The following is a 26,245-nucleotide window of genomic DNA, read 5'->3' on the forward strand; positions in this document are numbered from 1 at the left end:
CGCACAGTACACGGGCCTCTAGGATTTCGCCTACACTGAATGCGACCGCTGTGACCAGAATTGAACCTACGTATTCAGGGTCAGCAGGCGAGCCACCGCATGATCTGAGCCACCGCATGATCCGCGAGAAATCCAAAAACCAATAGTAACTACGCTTGGCCACAAAGGGTTCCTATTTGATTGGCCATATTTATTTATAATTATAGCAACTTGTTGCTACCGGCCTTCATGCAAAATGCAGTGAGATGTGCTGGCGTGAATGAACTCCAGCTGTGCTTTCTCTGGAAACCATTATGGATGGTTACCAGACTTATACACGCAAGTTTAAGACGAAAGTTATGTTCTCGGGCCCAGAAACTGCTTTATTTAGAAGGTAAGTTGTATCAGATGACGCATTTATTCCACAAGCTAAGTTCTTGTCCCCTTTTTTCCCCTTCTATCTGTTTCTGAATACTCTATGCCACATAATAAATGCAGCCCCCCAACTTCCAGATTTTTCAGAGTAGTTTCGGAAAAAAAAAGTGCTCATTATGTGAGTAAATACGGTATTAACTCTCAAAAGTGAGGCTGGGCTCTGTTCAGCTACATCCGTCCGAGTAATAGGGATTAGAACACAAGGCTGAAAAAGGTGACAACGGTGGCTTCAACAATTAAATCAAAAGGCCTTTTTTGAACAGGCTTAAGGCAACTGTCAGCTTTTGTATGATTCCTGTTCTTTGTTGTGTTTGCAGCACAAAAACATATTCTGGGATGGAACTTTTTGTGTGGAAATCAAGCTTAACCCGATTCTCATAAAAATTGTTCAGCAGGCAAAAATCAAGAAAAATCAGGTTTGACCTGAAAATGAAGGGCACCACTCTTCATGCAAATGCAGAAACAGGGGATTCAAGCGTAAAGTTACATGACATGCACAAAGCTAAATCACCAAGTTTGCACTCCACAAATATGAGTAAATAAGAGTTCACTGCAACTAAATTATATAAATTCAGCACAGATTTATTAAGGAAAACAATGTCATCATCAAAAACACTCGGGCATGAACACCACCCACGTACTACGCCCTGCACATACAGATACATGTCTGCACGCCAGCACGCACAAAGTGTGTCAAGAAAACATGTACCCCATATGCTCCTTCATTAGTAAAATATAACCATTAAATTATTAAAACAAAGCAACTTTACTTTCAAAGAGTAATTACAACAGTGCAGCTTTTCAACAACAAACAGTTAGCAAGGCGATGCATTCAAACATTCAGTTCATAAAAGTTCACTCTATCTGATTTCCGAGGTAAAGAACGCCTCATCCGCCTTTCTTCTTTACCTTTCGACCATAAAGCGTAAAATAAAACAAAAGCCATGCAGGCCCTTCCAGAGAGACTCGTACTACAAAACAATGTAACACGAAGTGTGCAGTGCAAGATAAAACTGACAGTTTTTTCTAATGTTTGATATGTACATCTATGGAGCTTTAACAAAAGCAACTTCTCGGCTTTCTCCCCAGTTTCTCCAAAAATAAATAGCCTTCATAGCTGCCTTTTCGTGCTATAGGTCCTTGTTTGGATTGAAAAGGATCAGGTTCTTGGTACTCCACGGAATTCCAGAGCTCTTGTACACAATGGTCCACACATATGGGATGAAGAATTCTTCAGGCTGCGACTCTTCCACATAGCGGAACTTGAGATCAGGAAACTTCTGCAATTTAGTTCAGCACATGGGAACAATTGCAAAAGCGAAGTGAAGCACCATGATTGACAAAGTAAACTAGAACAGCAACTATTAAATATTTTCACCTTCAATTAACTGATATGCAAATACTTCACACAGAAAAAGCTACCCGAAAGTACTACTTAATATGACAATGGGTATAATACTGTGTATACAACCTTCTCGAGAGTATAAAGTCACTTGAATAGAATAAAGGGGCCAAAAGCACACGACAGAAGAATTTGATTCTTAAAAAGACATTGAAAATGTTTTTTTTCTGCACAACTAATCAGCGCCCGTCCTGTGTTTTTCGTGTTCCTTCTGTCCTCGTTCCGTAGCGCTGTTGTGAATCTGTTTATTAACAACTAATCAGTAAGAGTGTGTGCAAAAGTGCAGGTGTACAGATCTCACCTTTAGCCTATCAGTGGGCCAATGTAGAGCTGCCTCCTTGATCGACTCCATCACTTCACTCACAGAAACGTGCTTCTCAGGGGACTCGAGACGGGATGAGAAATATGAAAGAACCTGGCAGTTGCAAGGCATAAAGCAACGCGACAACAGCAGTTAACAAAGCAGTGCATCAGAGCAGAAAGGGCTGGAATATAACTTTCTACTGATACTTTTAGCTCAGAAAAACTTCGTTTTGAATGCTTTCACAATGCAGCTTCACAAGCTTTAGGCAAGGAAACATTCCAAAAAAGTGTGAGCAAACCCCAATTAAAAGGGAAGAGCAACAGTGATCACCTAACCGGTATTCTCCTCATTTATATAAAGAATAATACTGCTTTTTTCCTTCTCCTATGCATTTCTTTTGGCAATTAACCTTAGCAAATTCACAACATGAATACAAGCACTCCTGGTGTTAAAAATTACAATTTAATGTCAGCTTGATTCCACAGTCTAGCCTGCATTAGATGACTGCTTTTGCAAAACTCTCGCTAACTCAACAAAGTGGCTGCCAAAAAAAAAATAAATGGAGAAAGGGATATTTAAATTACCACCATTGCAGAGCAAGGATTATTTGCTTTAAATATATCAGGCATGATAGAATATGGCACTACACAAAACCTACTCCAAAATGCGAACTCCCGAGTAAAAATCTGAGCATAAATAAGCTCCTTTTTTTTTTAAACAAGAAGCATTTAAACCTGTCATTATTGGCAATGCCACAGCTGGTATATGTCCGGGTGCAGCCAAAATAATATAGAGCCCAATTAGGCATTTGATGTTCTCTTGCACGTTCCGCAAAAGGTTATATGTGAGCACGCCCGTGACATCCATTAGCATTTGTATTAAGTACCTCCTTATCTTCAATAAGTAAGGTACGAGAGGAGCTTAATCGCTGATGTGCGCTCTGTATTATTATGGCTGAAACTACATTATGCAGCCCAAACAAAAGCTTACCAACATAATAACAGCAGTCAAGAGGACTGTGTACTGTCGCCAAATAAAATTCCACACAGATGCCATGCAGAGACCACTATCGCTCACCGTGTCCAAGTTCTGAACGACGTCCTGAAAAGTGGGGTGTAGTCGGAAAGGCTCAAAAATATGCCGCTTGTACAGTAGTGAGTAGAGCAGGTTTGGATTGCTCTGCAGCTGGTTGGACAGGCAGGAGTTGATGATCTCCAGGATCATGCGAAGCACCTCTTCCAGGATCGACAAGTCTTGAAGCTGCACAATATGCATGAAAAACATCACAAAGGGCATCTCTCTGAGTAAGTGGCAGACATAACATACTGACCCATAGCCTACATAATGCGCACCACAATCGAAGCAGAGTGAGTGCACTAAAACTGCTCCTCATCAGCTCCTATTACATTTATATGACCTACATTTTACCACAGACCATACAAATATGTTACCTTCAACACACTGTCATACTAGCTTAAAAATGTTTCTTACAGACATAGCTTCGTAACAACCTGACCAGTTGTGTAGAATTTAACAAATAGAATATCCTCCGTGCGAAGGAAGACGGGCATATGCGACAGCCCGTCTAGGGCAGGCCAACCTGGGTAACATTTCGCCACCTGCACCGGGGGCATTGAACCCGCTGCCTCCTTCGCGCGGAGGATCTTTGGCAACAAATAGAAAAATGTAGCCCTGCTATCAAATTTTGTTGTACAACACAAATTTCTCACTTTCAACAAAAAGATGCACTAGCTTTGTTTAAGAGTGCTTGGCCATAGCATGGCAGATGAATGGCATTTGATAGTTAGAACAAAACACAGGCAGCACTGGTACATCAAACTACTAGCATGCATAAGGTTTAGCAAAAGAAAAACATCAGTTAGGTGAATTAATAAAATTTCCCACACAAGAGAGTGATATGCTTCAACAAAGCATGTATTAGCATCATTAAAAGTGACAAGGAAACACAAATAAAGAGGTAGTGTTTGGATTAGAGGTGCAGAAGCCAAGTAAGATGTTCTCAAACTTCGTTGGTTATGGTAGCGTAAATGAATGACAACTTTACACCTTAATCAATATAACGTCAATTAAATGCAAGCGAGTAGCAAGCCTTCCAGGTAAAAATTACAAGTAGTGATTTCTGTGCACCTTCATTCAATGCTTTGCTTTTCTTTTTTATGCCGCGGTTAAATCACTCAGATGACTCTGTTCAAGAAGGCTCAGACATCAGTACACAGAAAAACTACTCAGCTACAACTACATGATGAAAGATAAAAACATGTTAGTCACTTACCAGATCTGTTGAAAAATCATCGTCATTTGACTTCAAGTCAGGGTTGTTCTGGATTTGATCCATTACTTTTGACAGCCTTTTAGACAGTGTTTCAAACAAACTGAAAGAGAAGTGGAAAAACAGAAACATGAGTACGGTGACAGGGCTACCACTGAAGCTGAATGAAAAGTGCATACCAGTATAATAAACAGTACAGACCTGACAAACCTCTGGCAGACATATGGGTGCAAATTCTTGAAATGACTGGACATATTTGCCAAGGCAGCAAGACAATTTGTGTGCAGGTACTTGTCCTGTATAATAAAAATGCAAAATAAAACATGCATAATATTTTGGCAACACTGAATCAAGTACTGTACATATTGTTTATAAGTAAAGTACATTTATTACAAATACTACTAGATAGGCTCTTCTCATCTGCTTTCTAACAATATAAGATTCACAAACTTTCGCCTGAGAATTTGGAATTAAGCTAGTGATTCAAAGCCTCAGCAAACATTATTCCTTTGTAAAGCAAACAAACCACAATGAAAAGAGGATATTACCCTCATGCGTGTCATGTTAAAGTGGATGGTTCGTATAACGACTAGGATCAGCAGTCCTCCAAGTGAAATTTCAGACAACGATCTCTCTGTGTACCATGAGATGTTCTTCAGTGTCTGCAAAGTAAAAAAGTTGTCACTTCATCAAATACTGAGCACAAAGGAACTTTTCTCAAAAACGCTCATAGGTGCTTTCGCAGTAAGCAATAAACAAATGCATAAAAAACTGCTTCGAGCATGTTTCACACAGTGACCAGGCATGCATAATGGAGAATTGGATTTCTGAGTATGACAGCTACTGACACTTTCAATTTTGATATGAAGAATAACATTATAAAGTGCTACCTTGAATGCTTTGAGAAAAAAAAACTCGCAGGACAGTAAGGAGTTCACAATACAAATGTTTAGCATTTCAGAATAACAGAAAAAAGGGGTGGGGGGTTCCTGCGGGGAGGGGTGGTTCCATTTATCTGCGGACGACCTAGGCTACAAAACTGTGGTAAGGTATTATTCACATCTCATGCCACAGAATGTATCACAGAAGACAGCAGTAATAGTCTTACAATGTCGTGGACTGCTTCATTGAACAGGTCGTCCTCACTAAGTATCAAGAGCACAATAAGAGACATGTAGATGTGGTGTGATGTCCTCTCAGGTGCCTCGTACAAGATCTTCAGAATAGGCATCATCTGCAGCAGGGAAAAGATATCCACAGTATTCAGTATGCACACTTTCATGACCTGTGCATTGTGTAGCATACAGATACAGTTGACGAGTACTTTGTGCAAGTTCCTTTTTGTAGCTTTAGCACAAACAAAAAAACCACTGATTTGTGATCTTGCTCATGCCTTGGGTTCCAAAACTTTTGCCTTAATTTTGGTTACAGAGCTGCCACAATGAGTATTGTAATTTTAGTGGAAAGCTTACATGGGCACTATTTATTCATAGCCTCATTTTAATTACGTAAAGTTCCACTGCCAAGAGGTTACAAACCATTTTTCCCACATACCAAAGAATAATTGGAAATGTTGCACAGCATGCTCGCACTGGGACACAAATCAACACTGCTTCAATAATCAATACACAATTAAAAAAATCCCTTGCTTTACATGACATCCAGAAAGCACCAAATGAGGCACTGTTGTCAACACGTCGTGGACAATGCGAGCTAACTTCAGCACTACTTTAAAGCACATAGGAATGGTCAAGATGGTCTTCACACAACGGTCAATGACAAGAAGGTGGTCTTCTGTTTTTACAAAGAGTTGGCTGAGAAAAAAATGACAGCTGGGTCATGCATTTGGTGAAGCTGTTTGCATGACTATTTTTCTGCAGTAAAAAAAGGCATTTACAGGCACTTTAGGCAAGAAGGTGTCGTTATTATTTCCCCGTGTATGCAGTCACTCAGCCTTTTGATAACCAGTTATTCTAGATCCAGTTTACAGTCACCAACAACTGGAAGACTTATTGAGGCGCTTTACTATGTACACATGACAGGAAAGGCTGACAGAACAGGAGCTCATGCGAAGACGAATAAGCCGGCAAGGACTAGCCAAGATTGAAGCCAAATATTTGCTAACACAGACCAACTGCCAAGCAGTGCTAGAAGAGTATTTAGCTTTGACACAATATGGCATCTGTGGAAATGACCTTCACTGTTCATAGTGAGACAATAGTTAAAATGAAAAAATTCTAGAGCCCAGAAACGAGGGGGGGGGGGGCAACAGTTGAATAGTGGCTCGAATCAGAAGAGACACACATCCAGCGAAAACTAGCAAACGGCTGGTAAAAAAAAAAAAAAAATGCCTGAAGAGGGCCATCATGGCCAGTGCAATGCCAGAGGATCCAAGCAATGCCTGCGTGATCTGAGCCTTCACTGCGTTGTTAGATAACACAATACAAACATGTGAAAGACAAACAAAACCAAGAGGTTACTGCTACAACAGCAGCCATCGTTTAGAAAATGACCCACATTTTCAGACACTTAAGGCCATCCAGCAATTAGCACATCAGAAGGAGCTTTGGTTTCATTTCTGTTATTAGTGGTTCATTCAAAAATAAAATAACAATGGAAGAAAAAGGGGTTGCTAGCCACAGTTATCAAAGCCTGAGGCACTTCAGTTGTGGCCAGAGGAAATTAAAAGGACAGGAAGGGGGTTGAGAGGGTGAAATTTGTTTCAATAAAAAGTGATTTTTACATTGCCTAGCAGCAAATGAAATGCAAATGTCATGGCAAAACAGGGTGCAGCTACTGCTTCCCCCACCTAAAAAAAGAGGAAAGAATGCTGTTTTTGACTGCAATGGATAACTAAACTTTTGAGATCAGAGTGTCAAGACTGGGCCAGAGGACATCATTCAATAAGAGCAAACGTGGCTGGCTGTATATTTTGACAAAGGCTGTACCACAAGGCTAACTGCCAGCATAACATGAATCAGGCTTGAGTGCCAAGACACTCACCAGCATCTCAATATTTGACCTTGAGAGAACATAGGTCTTGAAGTTTCCATTTCGATGAAGCAGCAAATAAAGGAGGAGCGTAGTCTGGTCGTTGTTGAGCGTGGTGCACAGCGTGTCGTATAATTTCCCATAGTCGAGCTTGAACGAAGGAATGGCCTCAACGCTTCCACCAGCATCTGTGCAAAGCAAACACCACACATTTCAGCTTCAACCAACCCACTGAGGTAATGTGCTGTGCAGTGAAGGCCAAGAGTTCACCTAGCACACATGTGCAGTCATACCTCGATATAATAAAACAGCTAATAATGAAATAATGAATATAACAAATGAATAGCTGTTCCCCCTGGAAGTTTCCATAGAAGCTCATGTAATCTGATATCTAATATTTATGAAGTAAAGCTTTCCTACAATGCGACGTAACAAACCTCCAACGAAGCCCACTGGCCGTTTCATGATGAGTATTTCATTTGTAACTACGCCCAACACTTCCGCATAGATCTGATGCAGCAAACTGAAATCAAGCACACAACCTCCTCTGTTGAGCAATGCACAAAACAGACAGAAAACTTAAGCCACCTCAAGAAGGACTTGCATGGAGTATTTGCGTAAAGAATTCATCAGCCTGTTTTGACGCTGGTGTTCCGTTCTTTGCGAAAACTGTGCACATGGCCTGATGAATGATGTGCCACTACAGCGTGTGGCACCTTAACAAAGATGCCAAAAACTTCATTAAAACATTAAGTTGGGCTAGCTGGTAACGGCTTGAAGGAATCATATTCTTAGCGGTAAGAAACAGACACAACACCAAGATACACCCGCTAGACTTCAACTATCTTTACTGACACTTGTACGACATAAATATGTATCACTGAGCACACGCAGGTGCCTCGTCATCCGCATCAGGTCTAACTACGCCCTCCCCTCTCCTGCAAGGCATACGGTTGCGCAGATAAACAATCTCTTTTTCTGCCAACGCCAGGGAGGGAGTGCTTGCACACATGTCGCCCGCCTCTTGAATACGAAAGGCTTCGATAATTTCCCTTTCTTTTTTGTCGGCTCCCACATGCATCACAGACGTAGCGTCATATACAGGGATACAGCCTTTACAACTTCTGCAATGCTTCACCAATTCAGCTCCACCGGCCTGTGATGAAACATCCCTTCTGAAGTTGTAAAGGCTGTATCCCTGTATATGACGCTACGTCTGTGATGCATGTGGGAGCCGACAAAAAAGAAAGGGAAATTATCGAAGCCTTTCGTATTCAAGAGGCGGGCGACATGTGTGCAAGCACTCCCTCCCTGGCGTTGGCAGAAAAAGAGATTGTTTATCTGCGCAACCGTATGCCTTGCAGGAGAGGGGAGGGCGTAGTTAGACCTGATGCGGATGACGAGGCACCTGCGTGTGCTCAGTGATACATATTTATGTCGTACAAGTGTCCAGTAAAGATAGTTGAAGTCTAGCGGGTGTATCTTGGTGTTGTGTCTGTTTCTTACCGCTAAGAATATGATTCCTTCAAAAGATGCCAAGGTCACTGGAGTTGCCTCATTCTCCAACCTCCTCCCTGTACACTACCCACAAATGAGCTCGCTCTGTATCTCTGGTTCCATGTGCAGTTTAACTTCAGTCTTTGTAGCATGGCCTCACGGTTAAAACCCTTCAGCAGTGCTCACATCTCGCTGGTTTCCCATGCCCAAGCGGTGGAAAACGAAAGCGCAAAACAACTTCCCTCGACCAGAAGGTGGCCATCATCAAAGCGTTTGGTCAAGCATCCACATTTGCAGCAAGAAAATCCTGTGATGCAGAGAACTAATGTAGCCTGCATGCTCGTGAGCTGCGAGGCAAAGCTAATCAAAATGAGAAATCATCGCCGCATACCTTCTATTATAACTGTCCATATCAGCTTCCGCACCTAGAAAATGGAAGCTAAACATTTGTCTTCTAAGACATTAATCTGCCAAAAACCATTTTTTTCGGCACTGAAAGCCCAAGCAGGCTACAGAAGAAACAGACGTGTTGGCAAGGCTGACATTTTCGGCCAGAGTACATATTATTCAGTTTCGTGGTGGGTGCTCATTGGACATGCTGAAATCTCCTGCAATGTACATCAATGCCTTACAAAACATCAGGCATGTTGTCTTTGGTATAAGCTGTGGAAGGTAAGCCCATCAGCATATGAGAGTTTCAACCAAGGTAGCGTACTGCTATAATGAAGCAACAGCTATAAAGAAAAAATGATGAGGTCCCTTTGACTTCATAAACTGTACTCATGCATAGCTGTGGTACAAGCACACACACAGTTAAAAGTCAGATCCTGTCACACCTGTGGTGAGCACAATGTTTGTTTCTTACTGCAAGTTTCTAAACTTCTTTATAAACAGGAGCTCCTACTCAATCATTTCTCATAAACACAAGCATAATTCACCCTTTTGCCGGCTGACTACGAACAGTCAATATGTTTTTTTATCACATGGGACTTACATTGCAGTATCCCTAATGTTCTCACCCTGCCATACAAGCAAGCTGAAATGCTGATGCTCCTAAGGCCCATGTCAAATACACTAGTGAAAGATTTCATCATGACATTAAGCAAACGCTGTAACTTGGCACTTATGCTAGGCTTGGTTCAAAACCTCGGCTCAGTCAAGAATACTTAGAACCAGTATTAAGTGCTTACAGTGGGCAGCTCAGCAGCACCAGGCATCACATAAAATGTAGCTACACTACATCCACCATTATTCATCTGTGGCCCAACAAGTTGAAGTGCTGAGTTTAAACTCTGAGGGTGCTGCCTGCCACTGCTGAACTCGCTTCGATGCAACTTTAATTCACTGCAAGTTTCACTGCAAAGTTTGTTTCAGTTCATAAAGTTATCTTCACTTTTTGACATCTGTAGAATGTTGCCCCTAAGCCATTTGATGCTTAAAATGAACTTGATTCTGCCTTTAGGCCATTAAAAACTCATTTCAAGCTTGAATGCACTAGCTACTCCAGCCACTTCTTTTGCAGGATGACAGAACTCGTTCACTCACTCGTTCCCCTTGTGGAATAAACAAACCAGCCTTGGTGTGCAAAGGTTACTAAAGAATCGCTTCATGCAGGGGAATGATCTATGACAAAACTTATTCACTCACTCTATCTCTCTCTCTGAGTCGCAGTACAGTCACACAATCACACTTTCTCTCTCCCCCTGGAAGACTGAACAGGCTAGCCTAGCTATGCAGCATTCGCACCTTGGGAGTTGACAAAGGAGAAGAGGGCCTTCTTGTATGGCACAGTCACAGCCTTGTCACTGGTGCAGTGGTTGACCAGGACAAGCAGCAGCAGCAGGCTCTGCTGGGCGAGCACAGTGTCCCGGAGCCTGGCCGCTTCTTTGTCTTCTTCCTTGCTGCCATAGCCCAGGGTGAGCACACTCCAGAGGCCCGCTGGAACACAGACAACAAATAGGTTGGGGCAACCGAAAAGGAAATAAAAATAATAAGCCCCTGGCTGAAGCCCACACAGTGGGACAACCTTAGATTTCTTTGCAGCCAGTGGTATAAGCACTACACATAATCCCCGCCACTAGTGTGCACTTACTGTTACTGCAATGTAACTAGTGTGCACTTACTGTCATTGCAATGTAGGCTAGTGTTGAAGACAAATTCTAGCAGCAAGGGAAGCTTATGGTAAAGAAAAAAAAAAATCAAACCAGTGTTGGAGGAAAAGATCACTGCTCTTGCACTCCAAAGATGATCAGAAGCACTTAAGAGTGATTAGTGAAGATTCAAACAAATTATAAAAGTTTTCTAAACAGCAGTTACATAAGCCTTCCTTTTGCTGCAGTTCATTCATAGACCTAACACTTCCATGTGCGCTTTACTTGCCCCTTTGGTCACATTCGCAGCACGTGAACAGGCATCAGGTAATTCGATTAAGCTGTCACATTTTTAAGTGTGATTTTTCCACAGCAATCGCATCGCAGTTATCTGTTTCAACTCTCATTAATATAATCCATCTAACGCGCTGTAATTTTACTCAAGCACTCTCACCAGGATTTCAAGCAAGGCCATCCAACTAACTCCCTAGCACAAAGCTCACTACCGTAATTGCGAATGCGAGTCATTGTTCAGCAAATGATGCACTGAAAAAAATGTCCCCTTAAAACATATTTCATGCTTGAATAATAAAAAAATTATCATACCGTCGCCGACCGATTTTTCGGACTTGGCGGGACCGGAAAAATGGTCCGAATAATCAAACAGTCTGAAAAATCCATGAACTTAAAAAAATAAACTTTTCTGCGAAAAACCGGATTTCAAAATCGCGGAAATCGCCGCTCCCCATGTTCCGCCTGCAAGCGATAATATTAGACTCACTCAATCTGAGTCATAGCGGTGGTTTCCTCATGCCCGCATACTATCACATACCAGATGCAGCCGCGGTCATGCCACGAATGAATGCACTCGTCGCGCGAAGCAAGAACAGTCAGTTTGCATGGGTCAATGATGTTAGCGAAGATCGAGAGGTAACCCACGGAAAAACGCGAGTGGAAGCGAACGCCTCTGAATGCAGTACAACCCCTCCCCCCCCCCCCCGCTTTTCCCCTGTCTACCGCGTTTGCTGCCCCTTACCGCGGGGTGCGTCGTTCAAGCCGCGGCAGATGCTGCAGCTGTCCCTCTGTATCGTTTTCAATGCGATCGCGCGCGCTTTGTAGGCCATCTCGATGTCAATGGAAAGAATCTCATTATCTCGAATGGCAACGATAGAGAATAAATAGCCAAGCCTATCCAAGCCAGTCTGGCTGCACACGCCGAGCCGATTCCGTTTAAATCCAAGATGGCGCCTTTCACGGTGGCGGCAAATGAGTTGGTAGTGACGGCGATGCCCGCTTGCGTCTATATTAGGCCGAAGTAACAAACTTTCTGTTGAAAAACGATCGCCACAATATTGTTGGCCTCTATTTTAGTCCGAAAATTCGAACTTTTAGACTCTGCGAAGTCCGAAATAATGGTCGTGAAAATGTACACGTTCCTATGAGGTCCGCGACGGTTCCTCAGTGAAGTCCGAAATATCGCGCTAGTCCGAATTATTCGAGTCCGAAATATCGGTCGGCTACTGTAATAAAAGGCACTTTTCTTAAAAGCACTTTTTCTTAAAGCCAATCAGTCATATATTCAACTGTAAAATGAGTAAAAGGTCACCCTACATACTCTAAAGCCTCTTCGCTCAATGCAAACAGAATTCTTCCATAATGTGAGTGAATCACTCACATGCCAGACCAACGATGATGCTTCCACCCCCTTCGGAACGGTAGTAGCTTTCTGGGCACTTGTCCTGCCTCACAAAGTTCTGGAGGAGGCTTTTTGTGAACAGCAGAGCATGGATTGAGCTGCACAGAGAGCAAGCGAACTTTCAGGCCTCGGGGACTGTTAGTGGTACCACACAACATGAGTGCTCAGTCGACCACCTACCTGCAGATTACTGTCACCAACCATTTTCATTTGATAGAGTGACACAATTACCAATTATTGAGAACACACGCATGTGCAATGTGCCAATTAGTGCACAACAGGACTGAAAGCTAGATCCACAAGTTAGTAGGATCGCACGAAGGAAAGACAGTGCAAAAACAAAGCATATGCAAAAATAGAAGACCAAGGTACTACAGGGCTATAGCTGTGTTGTTTATGCACTGGGCATTTTAACTGTGCAGCTGTTTTCTTTAAAAAGACCTGAAAGATATGACACTGTGGTCAGTGCAGGTGGACTGCAAAGCATGGTGAATAATGCGACTGTGGTAGGAGGTAGTTAAAAGACTATTAGTTAACTACCGGCTAATTACCTTTTAAATCTTATGGTTAGGGCAAAATATTATATGGCAGAATTGGAGGCATTCAACATTGCAGGCGAACACAGTTCTTAAAATTTCTAAATTGATGCTGATCAACTAATTACCTTTTTAATTTTTATGTTTAGGGCAAATTATTATATAGCAGAATTGGAGGCATTCAATATTGTAGGCGAACCCAGTTCTGAAAATTTCTGGATTGACATTGTTGTTCAAGATATTGAAACGGGAATTATGCGCACAAAATGTACTGACACCAAAACAAGCGCATGACCTTACCATACAATTAACTTGTACAGACCGTACTGGCATATCTTTCATGGTTTTTTAAAGAAAAATCAGTACAGATAAAAATAAACATTTAATCACCTTGTACTGCTCCTGCCCTGTACTCTCTCTAACACTCGGAGTGGAAACGTTGACAGCAATTATAATTTTTCATTACCAAGGAAAAAATTATATGAAAGTAAAATTCATAACTGGCGTGTGCCAAAAAAAAAATATGGGAGAGACTTGTTGAAATGGCCCAACATGCAGAACACATCCTGAATTTATGAAAGAACTGCAAGAACATTAGTCTAAAGAGAACGACCTGCTAACACTCTCAGTCTAAAGAATTAACGTTAGTTTCGTCGCAAGGTAAGTTGCCTGATGTGTGTTAAAAATGAAGGTCTTTGTGATGACCCGTGAGTTGAAAAAAATCTAAGTCACAAACTCTTTGTGTTTGGAAATTATCTAAATTTTACAGCTGTTTTGCATGCCTGTTACAAGTCCAACCACGCCAGTCGGCAGGTTTTAACCAAATGTGTGCCGAAGATCAATTGTGTGCAAAACTACTACCCAAGAAAAGATTTTCCTGAACTATCTACCGCCAAACCTCGATATAGCAAACAACTAAAAAGTCGCAAAAAAGTTTGACGCAGCCAAAATTTGTAATATATAAAATTTTCCTAAAAACTCATGCAGGAGATGAGCACTTTAATCAGTTAAAGGACAGCAACTGGGAGAGACCATTCCCAAAGTTGAAGCCACTCACTGGGATTGTGGAGGCCGCAAAAAAAAAAGAGCGCCTAACACTGCTTAGGTAAGCTTTCCCGCATAGCACCACCAGCATGCGGCTGCGGCAGGTCAAAAGCCAGGGGGTGTGGCCTCCATACATTACAGAGGTGTCGTGTGAAAAATGGATCACCAGAACAAAAGCTATTGGTGTGTTCACCATTCCCTGGGAGTCGACGTGAGCACGGGATGGATACTGAAAGGCTGCGACTGATCATGCCGCTGGTTTCACAGCACTATTAACAGGTGCGAGAGACGCAAATGGGCGACGACCGCCTGCTACCATCTGTTCCCACCACTGTATCTTCCGTGGCACTGTCGGCAAGTGTGAGACAAAGCATGAACTGTGGCGTGAATGCTTGCCACACCACCGCCACTCACTTACGTAAAGAAGCAAAGCCTGCTGCCTGTCACCCGGACAGGCACAGCTTGGAACTCGGCAGTTCAGTATATCTGTTTTATGGCAAACCATGTTCGATATATAACTTAAGAACTGCACGTGTTTGTTAAAGATATTTAGGAACAGTTCGATGCAGGCAATAATTCATAATAGCCGTGTTTTTTACATCGAGATTCGTCTGTAATATGCATCAGATAAGTAGCACTCGTGACTACTGACCACTTTCCTTGCAGCACAGACTTGTAGATGGGAGAGTTCATGGATGTGTTTGACGAGAACATCTGCACAGACAGCAGCACGAGAAGAGTGTTGATGGCCTCCACATGAAGAGCATAAGTGAAATCCCTGTGGAAAAATAAAATCCCATTACTCGGTTCGTTCCGACACAAAAGTTTAAACAGACCGACTAAACTGCAAGCACAAGGAACATTGAGTACATACAACATACTTGGAAAATGAGTTTACATGAGTAGTTGTGTCGTTCAGTTAAAATATGGTGAACTTGAAACACTCAGTGTTTCAAGTTTAATTTTTCAATCATTCAGTTCAATCATTTCAGTTCAGTCATTCAAGTGGAACAACAGACTGCTTGCAATAAGGGTTGACACTGCCCACAGGTGAAACACTACATGCGAAGTTTACATTACTACACTTGTTACACCAACAACAATACAAGCTGCATTTGAAACTTTCCTTGATATCAAGAGTTATTCTGTACATAATAGCAGACAACAGTAGAGTCATCCCAAACGTACACCATATTTAGAAAAAAGGACACTCAACTTACAGCAAAGGGACATCGACAACAATTTCGACCAGAGCGTTCACCAGTGAATCTAGAAGATCATCCTTTTTTGTATCTGAAAAAACCCACATATTTTAGTGAGAAAAAGTAAAATTGCACATGAAAAATGTAGGCATACATGAACTGTAGATTGGGTCAATTTCTGTTAACGAAAGATTAAATAACCATGAACAAGGACTACGCAACACATTTATAGAATGCATGGTAAAGCAACATAGGAAAGGGAAATAAGGAATATACATCATGCAAGACAGATCACTGCACAGTGCGACTCAGTGGAGTTCTACTAGCTGTTTATCAATGCTATGTAATTAAAGAACGCTGTGAGCTTAATGCAACAATAAGAGCTTAATATTAGTACTGATTACATTGTATAAAATGGTTGTTCATTTGGAACACTTAAGATCCTGTGAACCCATAGTGTTGGTATGTCACGAGCATTAAATACGGAAAGTGTTGCTGTACAGGGTTGTCCTCTTCCAGAGTGAACATGTGCCATATGTTGGACATGCAATCATGAGCAGGCACAGCCAGTGTAGGGAGCTCCTATGGTTCCCATGCTTCTTACACATGCATAGTAAAAAGGACGTCAGTCTTACGTCATCCTCTGTGGTGTTATACAAATAAAGCCAACAGTCATCGAAACCAGGAAAAGCATTTTTTTTTTAGTTTGTAGAGATAATCAAAGGCAAACTATTAATGTAATCTCCTAATGGCTGAAAATTAATTGATAAGAAGTGAAAGTGAAAGTGATAAGTTGCGATTTAACATCACCACAAACTAATGTATTCAGCTTAGAAGTGGACAACCCTGTATAGTGGCTAGATGCAGCCTATAGTGAACTAGAATACTCATCTAGTGGCGCGAACGGAGGCGCGTGGCAGCGTAGCGGCTGAAGCAAAACGCCGCTCCTCGCCGCAAGGGGCGCCACTGCGCCTTTTACTAGCCCTGCACCAGCCTGCGCTGCCGTGCTGCTTCTCACGTTCAGAACGGCTCTCCGGGCGCTGAACCGAAGTGTTTTGTGTGCGTTCTACGTTTCGGCGTGACTCCTCAAGATGTGTGTGATCCGGAGAAAATCGTATTGCGTGTGTGAAGTTGGTGCTATATACTACAGAGAGGCATGATGCCGAAAAGGAAGACGGACTCTCATTGCTTTGCTCCGGGCTGTCGGAGCGGTTATTCGGGAGCTCCTAAGGCGTCTTTGTTTGCGGCACAGTATTTTTAGCAGGAAGAGAACATCTGTGTAATATATTTTCTACATTTCAGGTGTCACTGCAAAGTGTCCGCAGAGCCATTGCTCTACATGGCAAAAATGTTGCATTACAAGGCCTGTACGGGATCATACCTAGCCACACCAACCCAAACAGTTTTGAGGTTCAGAGGGTGTCACCTGCACTGTGGCATCAAGTGACAGCCGGCTAATATTTCGTATAGCTGGTTGTGTCGCCAGAAAATGTGCCCTGAAGACGGGCTGTGAAAGCTGCCTGAATTTGCTTTTGCTGACAAAAGAGGCGGCTGGGAACTAAAACCTAGCCCCGTTCACTCGCATGAAAGACAACGGTGGTCTTCTGTATCCCACTGCTCCCCTCTACAAATTTGTAGCTGACCTAAAAAATGCCTTCACGACATGTTTTAGCTTCCTAGAACAACATGCAGAGAGTATCGTTGATATTGTACAGGTGGTTAAGGCAAAAACAGAGCTTCGGCTTGGCTGTCCTGACCACTGTGAGAATGGGGCAGCAGAGTTCACTGCTTTCTATATAACAACCCGCCTTCAATTTCCGGAGCCCTCCACTACAGCGTCTCTCATAGCCTTAGTCGCTATGGGACGTTAAACCCCATAAACCAACCAAACCAACCAACTTTTTTATGAAAAGCATCAATAGCAGCAACAACCGGAAGCGCCAAGCTTCTAAGTACCTGAAAATGAGTCGTTGCACTTAGATCTCCGAAGCACCTTGTTGGGAAAGCTACAAGCCCAGCCTTGATTCCGCGGATGGCATTGCTATGTAACCTAATTTCGGCTGATTACGCCAATAATGTGCCTCCTATCAAACCAATATTCACTTCAATTTTTCTTTCACATGTCTGCACTTGCCAATAAAGGTATAATGCTCGCCTCCCGTGTCTTCTCAACTTGGCATATGTCATGCATACATTGCAAGACTTGCCGAAAATTGGGGTGGAAATATTTTCAATCGTGAGTAACATTCAGCGAACAAAATATTGTCACGACCAGAGGAGCCGTGAAGGTAGACGTCGGGAAGAACACAAGACCGGGAGCCTTCTTTTAATTATGGAGCCAGCTTCCACGACACAGAACAGAACAGCGCGGCACGAGAGCCCACCGCCGCTTCGTCGTCATCTTCGACTCAGTGTGGAGGCCGCGCGGCGCGTTAGGCGCGTGGCATTATTCCCCCCCGCGAAAGCAAACATCGTCTCGATGTGGAATGGGATATGTACAGTGAGGGGAGGAGGAACAAAAAAAAAGACTGGGGGTGAAGTGAACTATACAGTGCGCGCTAGATGACATGCAGGGAGAGTCAAGTTCACACGTGGGGTAAGGAGAAAAGGTACGAAACAGCGTGAACACAGCGCTCAGTCACGCGAAAAGTACGGCTTTAAGCGCACTACATGCACGATTTCGGGCCGTTGACGCTGAGGGCCGACGACCACAGTTCCATGGGGGACAACTTCGTAGTTGACGCTGTTCAGGCGGCGCAGGACTCTGTACGGCCCAAAATACCTATTTAAAAGCTTTTCGCACAATCCCTTGCGGCGCACTGGTGTTGCGCTGTCGGAGCGATTCAAGCGGCGCATTGGGGGAAACTCTTCGGCGATGCGGCGTTCGGCGTCGGGGCGATTGGGTCGGTGCGGCGGCGGAAGCGGGTCGGCGATTGGCTCTACCCAGCACCTCCACCAGTGTCACGACCAGAGGAGCCGTGAAGGTAGACGTCGGGAAGAACACAAGACCGGGAGCCTTCTTTTAATTATGGAGCCAGCTTCCACGACACAGAACAGAACAGCGCGGCACGAGAGCCCACCGCCGCTTCGTCGTCATCTTCGACTCAGCGCGGAGGCCGCGCGGCGTGTTAGGCGCGTGGCAATATGTTTCTGAGGCCGCAACCGCCTCAGAAAAAAACTGAATTCCGTAAACTAGATGACATGTAGGCGCGCGGGCAGATGAATGAGGAATGTAGTTTTCTATAACTTTAAGCCGCCGTGGTTGCTCAATGGTTATGGTGCTCGGCTGCTGACCCGAAAGACGCCGGTTCGATCCCGGCCGCGCCGATCGAATTTCATCGGAGGCAATATGCTAGAGGCCCGTGTGCTGTGCGATGTCAGTGCACTTTAAAGAACCCCAGGTGGTCGAAATTATCCGGAGCCCTCGACTACGGCGTCCCTAATAGCTTGAGTTGCTTTGAGACATTAAACCCCATAGTACCAAACTATAATCGCAGGTGAACAAAATGAGCCTGGTAAGAGATGCATCTAGACAACTAACACCCACCGGCAAAACCGTGAGCCTCTCTCATTGCCCGTTCTCGGTAGCAGACGGCATGCAACGACGCGGTTTTTCATCATCGCCAAACTGCTCAAAGGGGCACGGCGGGGAAAAAAAAGTGCCTATCAGGTTACTTTGAAGCTAGTTGAAGCAAATGGCATGCATGTTTATTAACTACAGGCGTATTAGAGCACCACACTGACACAACGACGTGAAGAAACATACACAAGCTCCAAACGGAGCCGCGACGCCGCCGCTGGAAAAAGTTGCAGTGGCACCACCTGGTGGCCTCTACGCCAAAGAGCACGCCCGCGCCCTTCCGTTCGCGCCACTAGGATAGTATTCTAGTTCACTATAATGCAGCCGGACCTCAAAGGTTAATAGAGAGAGAGAAGCAATCAGGTCTACTCTCTGTAAAATGTAGATGACTCCTTACCTCCTATGGTTGGAACCTGAAACTGCTTGACAACATTGTCTTCGGTAACTGTGACTACAAAGTACTTCAAGATGAATCGTATGATGAACAAAGCGTTGTACGTTTGCCAGGTGAAGATGTTGCTAACAAAAAACAAAAAAACACATGCTATTTATTAAGCATACACGGTATATACATAGCTCTGGTTACTCCTTTTTGTGAAACATACACAACATACTTTATTTTTCCCAATGGTTACTTACCAAATTGAACAAGGCACAATCTACTATTACGTAGAGCATCAAAAATCTAGGCTGAAATGTTTGTGCCCTGCTAAACTGATTCTTTATATTTTCACCCACTGCAGTGGCTCAGTAGCTTTGGCATTTGGCTGCTGATCCTAAGGTGACAGGTTCAATCCCAGCGTGGTGAGTACATATTGATGAACGCAAAATACAAAAACACCTGTGTGCTGTGCAATATCACTGCATAAAGAACACCAAGTGGTCTAAATCAATCCAGAGCCTTCTACTTCAGCGTCCTTCATAGCCTGAGTCAATTCGGGATGCCAAAACCTCACAATAAGGATATTAAAAAGTATTAGGCAGGCCCTGTATCTGTGCAAAGTGCCATGTGAAAGCAGATATACTGAAGAATGCATAAGACGTTCTCTCATGTCTGCCGATATAGAGATAAACGAGCACGCCATTAGTTTTCGATTGTAAGCATTTCTGGCAACTGGTAACTCAAAGCAGTTGCTCGCAAGCTCTTGTAGAGCATGCTGGTAACGCAACGCAAAGAAGCTTAATGGCAGAGGTTGGTTAGTTCATTGGATTTAATGTCCCAAAGTGACTCAGGCTATGAGGAACGCCGCAGTGGAGGGCTCCAGATAATTTAGACCACCCGGGAATCTTTAATGTGCATCGACATTGCACAGCACACGGGCCTCTAGCATTTCGCGCCACTGAAATGCCGCCGCGATGGCTCAGTGGTTATGGCGCTCGGCTGTTGACCCGAAAGATGCAGGTTTCATCCTGGCCAGGCGGTCAAATTTCGATAGGCCCATGTACTGTGCGATGTTAGTGCACGTTGAAGAACCCCAGGTGGTCGAAATTTCCAGAGCCCTTCACTACAGCGTCCGTCATAGCCTTAGTTGCTTTGGGACGTTACACCTCAACCAACCAAACCAAATTTGACCACAGCGGCCGGGATCAAACTCATGTCTTTCGGGTCAGCAGCCGAGCACCATTACCACTGAGCCACCGCGGTGGCTAATGGCAGAGGATCATCATGTATTGTTATTCAGCTACCATGACAGTGTACCATGTCAGCTACACTGAATACATGAACAGAGTCAAGTGGAAATACATGCATCAGGCGAAACAGTGGTCTTGTAGTATCTGGTCTTTTGAAAAGGTAATAATTCTTACTGCTCTCTTTTGTAGGCAGCAGCTAATAGATTTTAAAGGGACACTGAGGAGAAATTGAAGTTGGCTTGTATCGACAGAATACCACCTCCTGATTACAAAAACGCCACTCATACTGACAACAAAGCTCTTGTAACATAGAAAAGAGCAAGAACCAAAATACAGGTATCACCGCCACAGGCCAAACTCGCAAGTACAAGCGTGATGACGTCATAGGACAAAGCAGTGTTGCTAGAACCAATGGTTCTGGAAACACTAGAACACGAGAAGCCACGAATCACTGAGGCGCAGCCAATGCATGCGCAAATGTCCTTGACGTCGCCAGATGGCGCCACGTGCCCGGAAGCTACGCGCGCTCCTGAAGCATTGGGACCAATCAGCGCCTGTTTTCCGGCGGTAGGCGGGCTCCCGGTATACCGCTAGCGGTAACAAGGTACACGGTATGCTAAAGGTGTCTATTTGCGAGAACTTCGTTGACGACTTCGAGAACGAGATCCATCGTAACGCTGGCAAAACGCCAGTGCAAATGTAATCGAAGCGACTGTAGCGACGGCAGCAATAGCCGATAGATGCCTTCAACGTGCGGCCGGCAATAGCTTTCTTTTCGGCTGCTGCTAGGCCGCACTGCTGGCCGCCAGAAATCACGGAGTCTGCGGTACGTCATGCGCCCGTCATGTTTCACGTCACTTAGTCCTGTGTCGTCATAGGAGAATCCCAAGTTTGAATCAGAGCGGCGGGAAAAACTTTTTCAACTTCGAATCCAAATTTCTTAGAAATAAATGCATCTTTCGCTGCTGGCCAAGTGGCAACAAAGCCATGACATGCCGAACTATCGGATTTTACTATAAAAAAAATATTAATAGTGCTCTCCTCAGTGTCCCTTTAAGTACCATATTTTCCGGTGTATAAGTCGCGGTTTTTTTCTTAAATTTTTGTCGGTGCGTCTTATATAACGGTGCGACTTATATATGGAATAAATGTGGGCTGCTGCGGCCGCGCCCGAAAAGGTGCTTGCTTGCTGTTAAGGATGTGCTGCGCGGTGTCAGCGCACCCAGGCAGTCTCATCCGTACCTACCACTACCGCATCCCTCATAGTCTATATGTCACTTTGGGACGTTAAATCCAACAACTTGCAAATATTAAACTGCAAGATATCAGTGGGCGCAGGGCAGGCACCCTGGCCAGGAAAATTACGCGACACCTTCTGCTGCGCCCAGCAACTACATTTCGGAAGGAACTCTCAAAGTAACGTTAGATTGGCGTGCAAAAAACGAAACGCAGCTTATACATTCTTATAACGATTTTAGTTAAGGAGTTAAATGTGTTATTTTTAAAATGGGAGCATGTCAATAACAAGTTTCAACCTTTCAACCGTTTCAACTTTCAACCATTTTCAAGCCGCTTTTGTGCATATCACTTCCGGACTTCCGTCCGCCATTGCTGCCATGGGATCGTCTTTTCGCTGATAGTTGTGGCAAGGTCGACGAGGCCTTGATTGAGGCATGCTTCGTATCTGTCGTTTCGTTGGCCATGACGCAGTTAAGTAAGCGTGTTGTTCAAGCGAGTGGATAACTGCATCCAGCATACCCTTATCTTGTGTGTCCGGCACTTGTCGTCAGCAGTTCAAATGAGCGCACGCTACCAGTACCAGGACTTTTTCCGGTGCTAGCTACGATGCATATAAAGAGTGGTTCGAGCAGTTAGATAGGAGTCAGCAACTACCGCGCAGCGTCTGGTATGCCCAGCAGCGAGCGCATGCATGGTGACACCAGATGCATGGCGGGGCACACCAGAGTTAATTGCACGAACTGCTCTTTATACGCATCGTAGCCAGCGCCGGACAAAATCCTTGTACTGTATTGTGAAAACAGCGTGCACTCATTTGAGCCGACGGTGACGAGCGCCTGACGCACAAGATAAGGGTATGATGGATGCAGTTTTCCACTTGCGCATTATATTTACTTTTTACTGCGCCTTTACATACCATCCGTATGTATCTAAATAAACATTTTTGAAAAGTACTGTCTAGTTTTTACATCGTTTATCAGCTGCCACAACTCTGGCCGCGATTTGCGTGACCCGGAACGAATTTTCTAAGAAATCGAGTGAAGAGGTGCGTCTTGCACACTGATGCGACTAATGTTTTTTTCCGGATAAACAGCCGTTTAGAGGGGGGTGCGACTTATACAAAGGTGAGACTTATACACCGGAAAATACGGTACATTTTATATGTGCTGCCCCTTCATTCTATGCTGCAGCTCAAATAACCATGCACAAATTTGAAATATAGAATACACAAAACCATTGTGCCAAAACAATCACGTGGTTTTAGTAAAATGTCCACTAATCATTCTATGGAGGCAATGATTGAGAGTCTCATTCAACATGCTAGTCATGCTGAGTAATAAAGGCACCCCTTATTATAAGATTGGTGTAGCTGTTGCAGAGTGCATGGCAAAACTGGTTCACCACGCAAGGTGCAAAGTAATATGTCCACCAAACCTACTACGGAGGCAATGGTTTAATGTCTTATTCAATTTGTGAGTCATGCTGAGTAATAAACAGGCACCCCTTATCAAAAGACTGGCTTAGCTGTCACAGAGTGCATCGCAAAACTGGTTCATCAGGCAAGGTGCAAAACTCTTCTCCCTTTCTACCACTGCCCAGCAAGGCCACAGATGCTTTACCAGACAAATAAAGTCTTAAAATGTCTTGACATTCTTTATCCTCCCATTTCAAGACACTCGGGCCAATGTAGTGCATAATCATTGCGTAGAATTTTGCCAGCTACCCCATACATGCAGTTCACATGACATATGGTGACTTTTAGCCTTCATCTCGGCTGATGCAAGCACTATGCACACTCGTAATGTCATACTCTGCTGCCTATCAATATAAATAAGTGCCACATGCTTCTCAAATGTACATCAGCAAAAGTGAACGACATGTGCACAGATGATGGCATTTATGTGAATAGACAACAGCTTTTTCTTTGCATATAGTTATTGTAGGAGATCAGGCTTCTGGCTAGTAAAATTCTTATTTTATCTTGACCTTCAACCTTTGTTCACTTTGCTAATTTGCATCCAATCCTCATGCAGTTGCTTTCCCTGCTTCATTCCACTTACAAAGCTGTAAAGTGTGTTTGTGGGCATAAGAAGCCCCAAGACGTTACTTATTTGCTAGTGCTCATCCGAACAGTTCCTCCTTCCCAGAAATACGTTGTCAATTGCTCTACAAGTCCGTGCAACATATGAATTAAGAGGCATACTTGTCGCACTGTGCTGATGCCTTCAATTCAAGGGCCCGGGTCAGGAAGACGCTGACCAGAGCACTAAAATTGCCGGACACTGCATTGTTCTGCAACAGCGTTTCCATCAAAGGTTCCAGGGATTCATCAAGGTGGCTGTACTCCTCCCTGTGCCAAAGCAAAGGAAACCAAAATCGCATTACGCGCACTGTGCTGTCGATGCATTTGGCAAAAGCATACAGTTTAACGTGCGCGCAACTAGGCATGCCCTGCTCATTTCTATGCAACGCAAGCAGACCAAACGGCCTTCGGAGGGTTAGAGAGACTGCTAATTTGCCACTATAAAAGTACCGAATCATTACTCTGACTCCCTCCACAGATGGTTTAGAAGAACGTCAATTTGGGCTAGATGGTGCATTAACTCTAAACTGCTGCAATCATCGTCACTAGCTTACCTCGTTCTCGGCGGCCGAATGGTGAAGGATAGCAGCTGGTTCCAAAATGGGTCATTTGGCGTAATGGGCTCTTTACTAACGAAGCGCTGTAGATGTTCGTTCCTCTTCAAATCATGGAGCGAGCTTGTTGTCGTCCCCATGTTGGCGAGAGATCAGCCCTGAAATTGTAGGGATTTACTTCGAAGGGTGGATCATTCCCAACAAATCGTGCAACACATCAGGTGGCAATAGCCGCAGCTCAAGAGCATAACTGTTGCTCTGTAAACGGTCAGAGGACTATCGTGAGACGGGACGGGGTCAAAAGCACAGTAGGCGGCCCTTTAAACCCGAACTGCGCGGCAAGGCGTGGTGCCGAAACACGTCACAAAGCCATTCTGTCCAGTTGACATCACTGTGCACAAATACGAACCTCACAGGGGAAGCAGCAGCTGCTTCGTTCACATTTGGACAAGCCAAGGAATGCCAAAACAAGGATAATCGGCGCGGTAAAAGAGCCGAAAATCCTACGCGTGGATACGTGCTCACTTACGCAACATATCCGCTTCCGCTCAGCGACTACAGCGTCCTCGCACGCAAAAACTGCCTGCCGAGACGTGACGAGCCGACGAGACTTTGCGAGAGTTGCAAGTTCGAGATTATTGCAGCCATAGCCTCCTTTGCAGCCAACCTTTGGCACGTTGGAACGCGGTGTGCATTTCGTATCTTGTAGACGCCGGGCGGCCGAGGTTTGGAGCCATGTCCCGTATATTTGCTTCAGCGCTTCAGCGTGGCATTTCGTGTGCTGTAGCCAGCGCATCTCGCAGGACGAGCTGCCAGGCCCAGCGCCTACTCCACGTTGCACCGAGGCTTCTTGCTCCCGAGGTGCTAAAACCTGCTCCTCCGTTCAAGGCTACCGCTGTGGTGGGCAACGAATTCAAGGAGCTGTCCCTCTCCGACTTCAGCGGGAAGTATCTTGTCCTGTTTTTCTACCCTCTAGACTTCACTTTCGTTTGCCCGACCGAAATCATCGCCTTCAGCGACCGCGCTGACGAGTTCAAGAAGCTTAACACCGAGGTCGTTGCTGTTTCTATTGACTCTCACTTCACACACTTGGCATGGGCCAACACTCCTCGCAAGAACGGAGGCTTGGGCGGCGTGAACATCCCCATGCTCTCTGACTTGAACAAAACTATTTCTCGTGACTATGGAGTTTTGTTGGAGGGCCCGGGTGTAGCGCTCCGCGGACTGTTCATCATCGACCCGAAGGGCATCGTACGACAGATAACCATCAACGACCTTCCTGTCGGGCGCTCTGTGGACGAGACGCTAAGGCTGGTTAAGGCATTCCAGTTTGTTGAGAAGCACGGCGAAGTTTGTCCAGCCGGGTGGCAGCCAGACTCGCCTACCATCAAGCCTGACCCGAAGAATGCGCAGGAGTATTTCAACAAAGTCAACTAAAGTATCAAGAACTCTAGCTGGAAACAAACCGAGTTTTCATTATATGCATTAGTATAAAAAGCCCGCTGCGGCTGTGTTGTTTTGTGGGAGCGTCATGTTATATACATATTTTGTGTATTAAAGGTGATTAACACTGGTCAGGGTTCTGGCTTAATAATTTCTTCTAAGTTTTGTATTCAAATTGCGCATTGTGTTTACATTCTTGCTTATATTTCTCTTCTGTGTTGGCCTTCTTGCTGTCATCTAGGTAGCAA

General features: G+C 44.3%; 2 protein-coding genes across 3 annotated transcripts; one reads left to right on the forward strand and one right to left on the reverse strand.

The window, feature by feature from the left end:
- Nucleotides 1-975: 975 nt before the first annotated feature.
- LOC149340518 (dymeclin) lies at nucleotides 976-25,188 on the reverse strand. 2 transcript variants are annotated; one of them, XM_089549321.1, is made up of 16 exons: nucleotides 25,084-25,188; nucleotides 24,555-24,712; nucleotides 24,121-24,267; nucleotides 19,444-19,565; nucleotides 15,485-15,557; nucleotides 14,917-15,042; nucleotides 12,664-12,782; nucleotides 10,645-10,836; nucleotides 7,414-7,589; nucleotides 5,519-5,644; nucleotides 4,959-5,072; nucleotides 4,612-4,706; nucleotides 4,414-4,513; nucleotides 3,198-3,380; nucleotides 2,118-2,231; nucleotides 976-1,694 (listed from the first exon to the last, which is right to left on the reverse strand). In XM_089549321.1, exons 2-16 carry the CDS (start codon nucleotides 24,692-24,694, stop codon nucleotides 1,545-1,547), a joined length of 1,977 nt encoding a protein of 658 aa, XP_089405447.1. In that variant the 5' UTR covers nucleotides 24,695-24,712; nucleotides 25,084-25,188; the 3' UTR covers nucleotides 976-1,544. The 2 variants fall into 2 exon arrangements, with proteins under 2 accessions (XP_089405447.1, XP_089405446.1); XM_089549320.1 differs by having other exon boundaries at nucleotides 24,964-25,102.
- On the forward strand, nucleotides 25,161-26,127 carry LOC149340519 (peroxiredoxin prdx-2-like). The gene has a single exon (XM_089549331.1). The coding sequence runs from the start codon at nucleotides 25,290-25,292 to the stop codon at nucleotides 25,989-25,991; it is 702 nt and encodes a 233-aa protein (XP_089405457.1). The 5' UTR covers nucleotides 25,161-25,289; the 3' UTR covers nucleotides 25,992-26,127.
- Nucleotides 26,128-26,245: the final 118 nt, after the last annotated feature.

Source organism: Amblyomma mixtum, chromosome 6 (assembly GCF_055824585.1).
Source record: "Amblyomma mixtum isolate Tamu chromosome 6, ASM5582458v1, whole genome shotgun sequence".
Lineage (NCBI taxonomy): Eukaryota > Metazoa > Arthropoda > Arachnida > Ixodida > Ixodidae > Amblyomma > Amblyomma mixtum.

Bases quoted from the DNA above. Each gene is read 5' to 3' on its own strand.
- LOC149340518 (XM_089549321.1), bottom strand. From the start codon at position 24,694: ATGGGGACGACAACAAGCTCGCTCCATGATTTGAAGAGGAACGAACAT. The intron at 10,837-12,663 runs GTGAGTGATTCA...TCTGTGTTCCAG, and splicing joins CATCATCGTTGGTCTGGCAT to CGGGCCTCTGGAGTGTGCTC. The intron at 4,707-4,958 runs GTAATATCCTCT...TTTATTATACAG, and splicing joins TTAACATGACACGCATGAGG to GACAAGTACCTGCACACAAA.
- LOC149340519 (XM_089549331.1), top strand. From the start codon at position 25,290: ATGTCCCGTATATTTGCTTCAGCGCTTCAGCGTGGCATTTCGTGTGCT.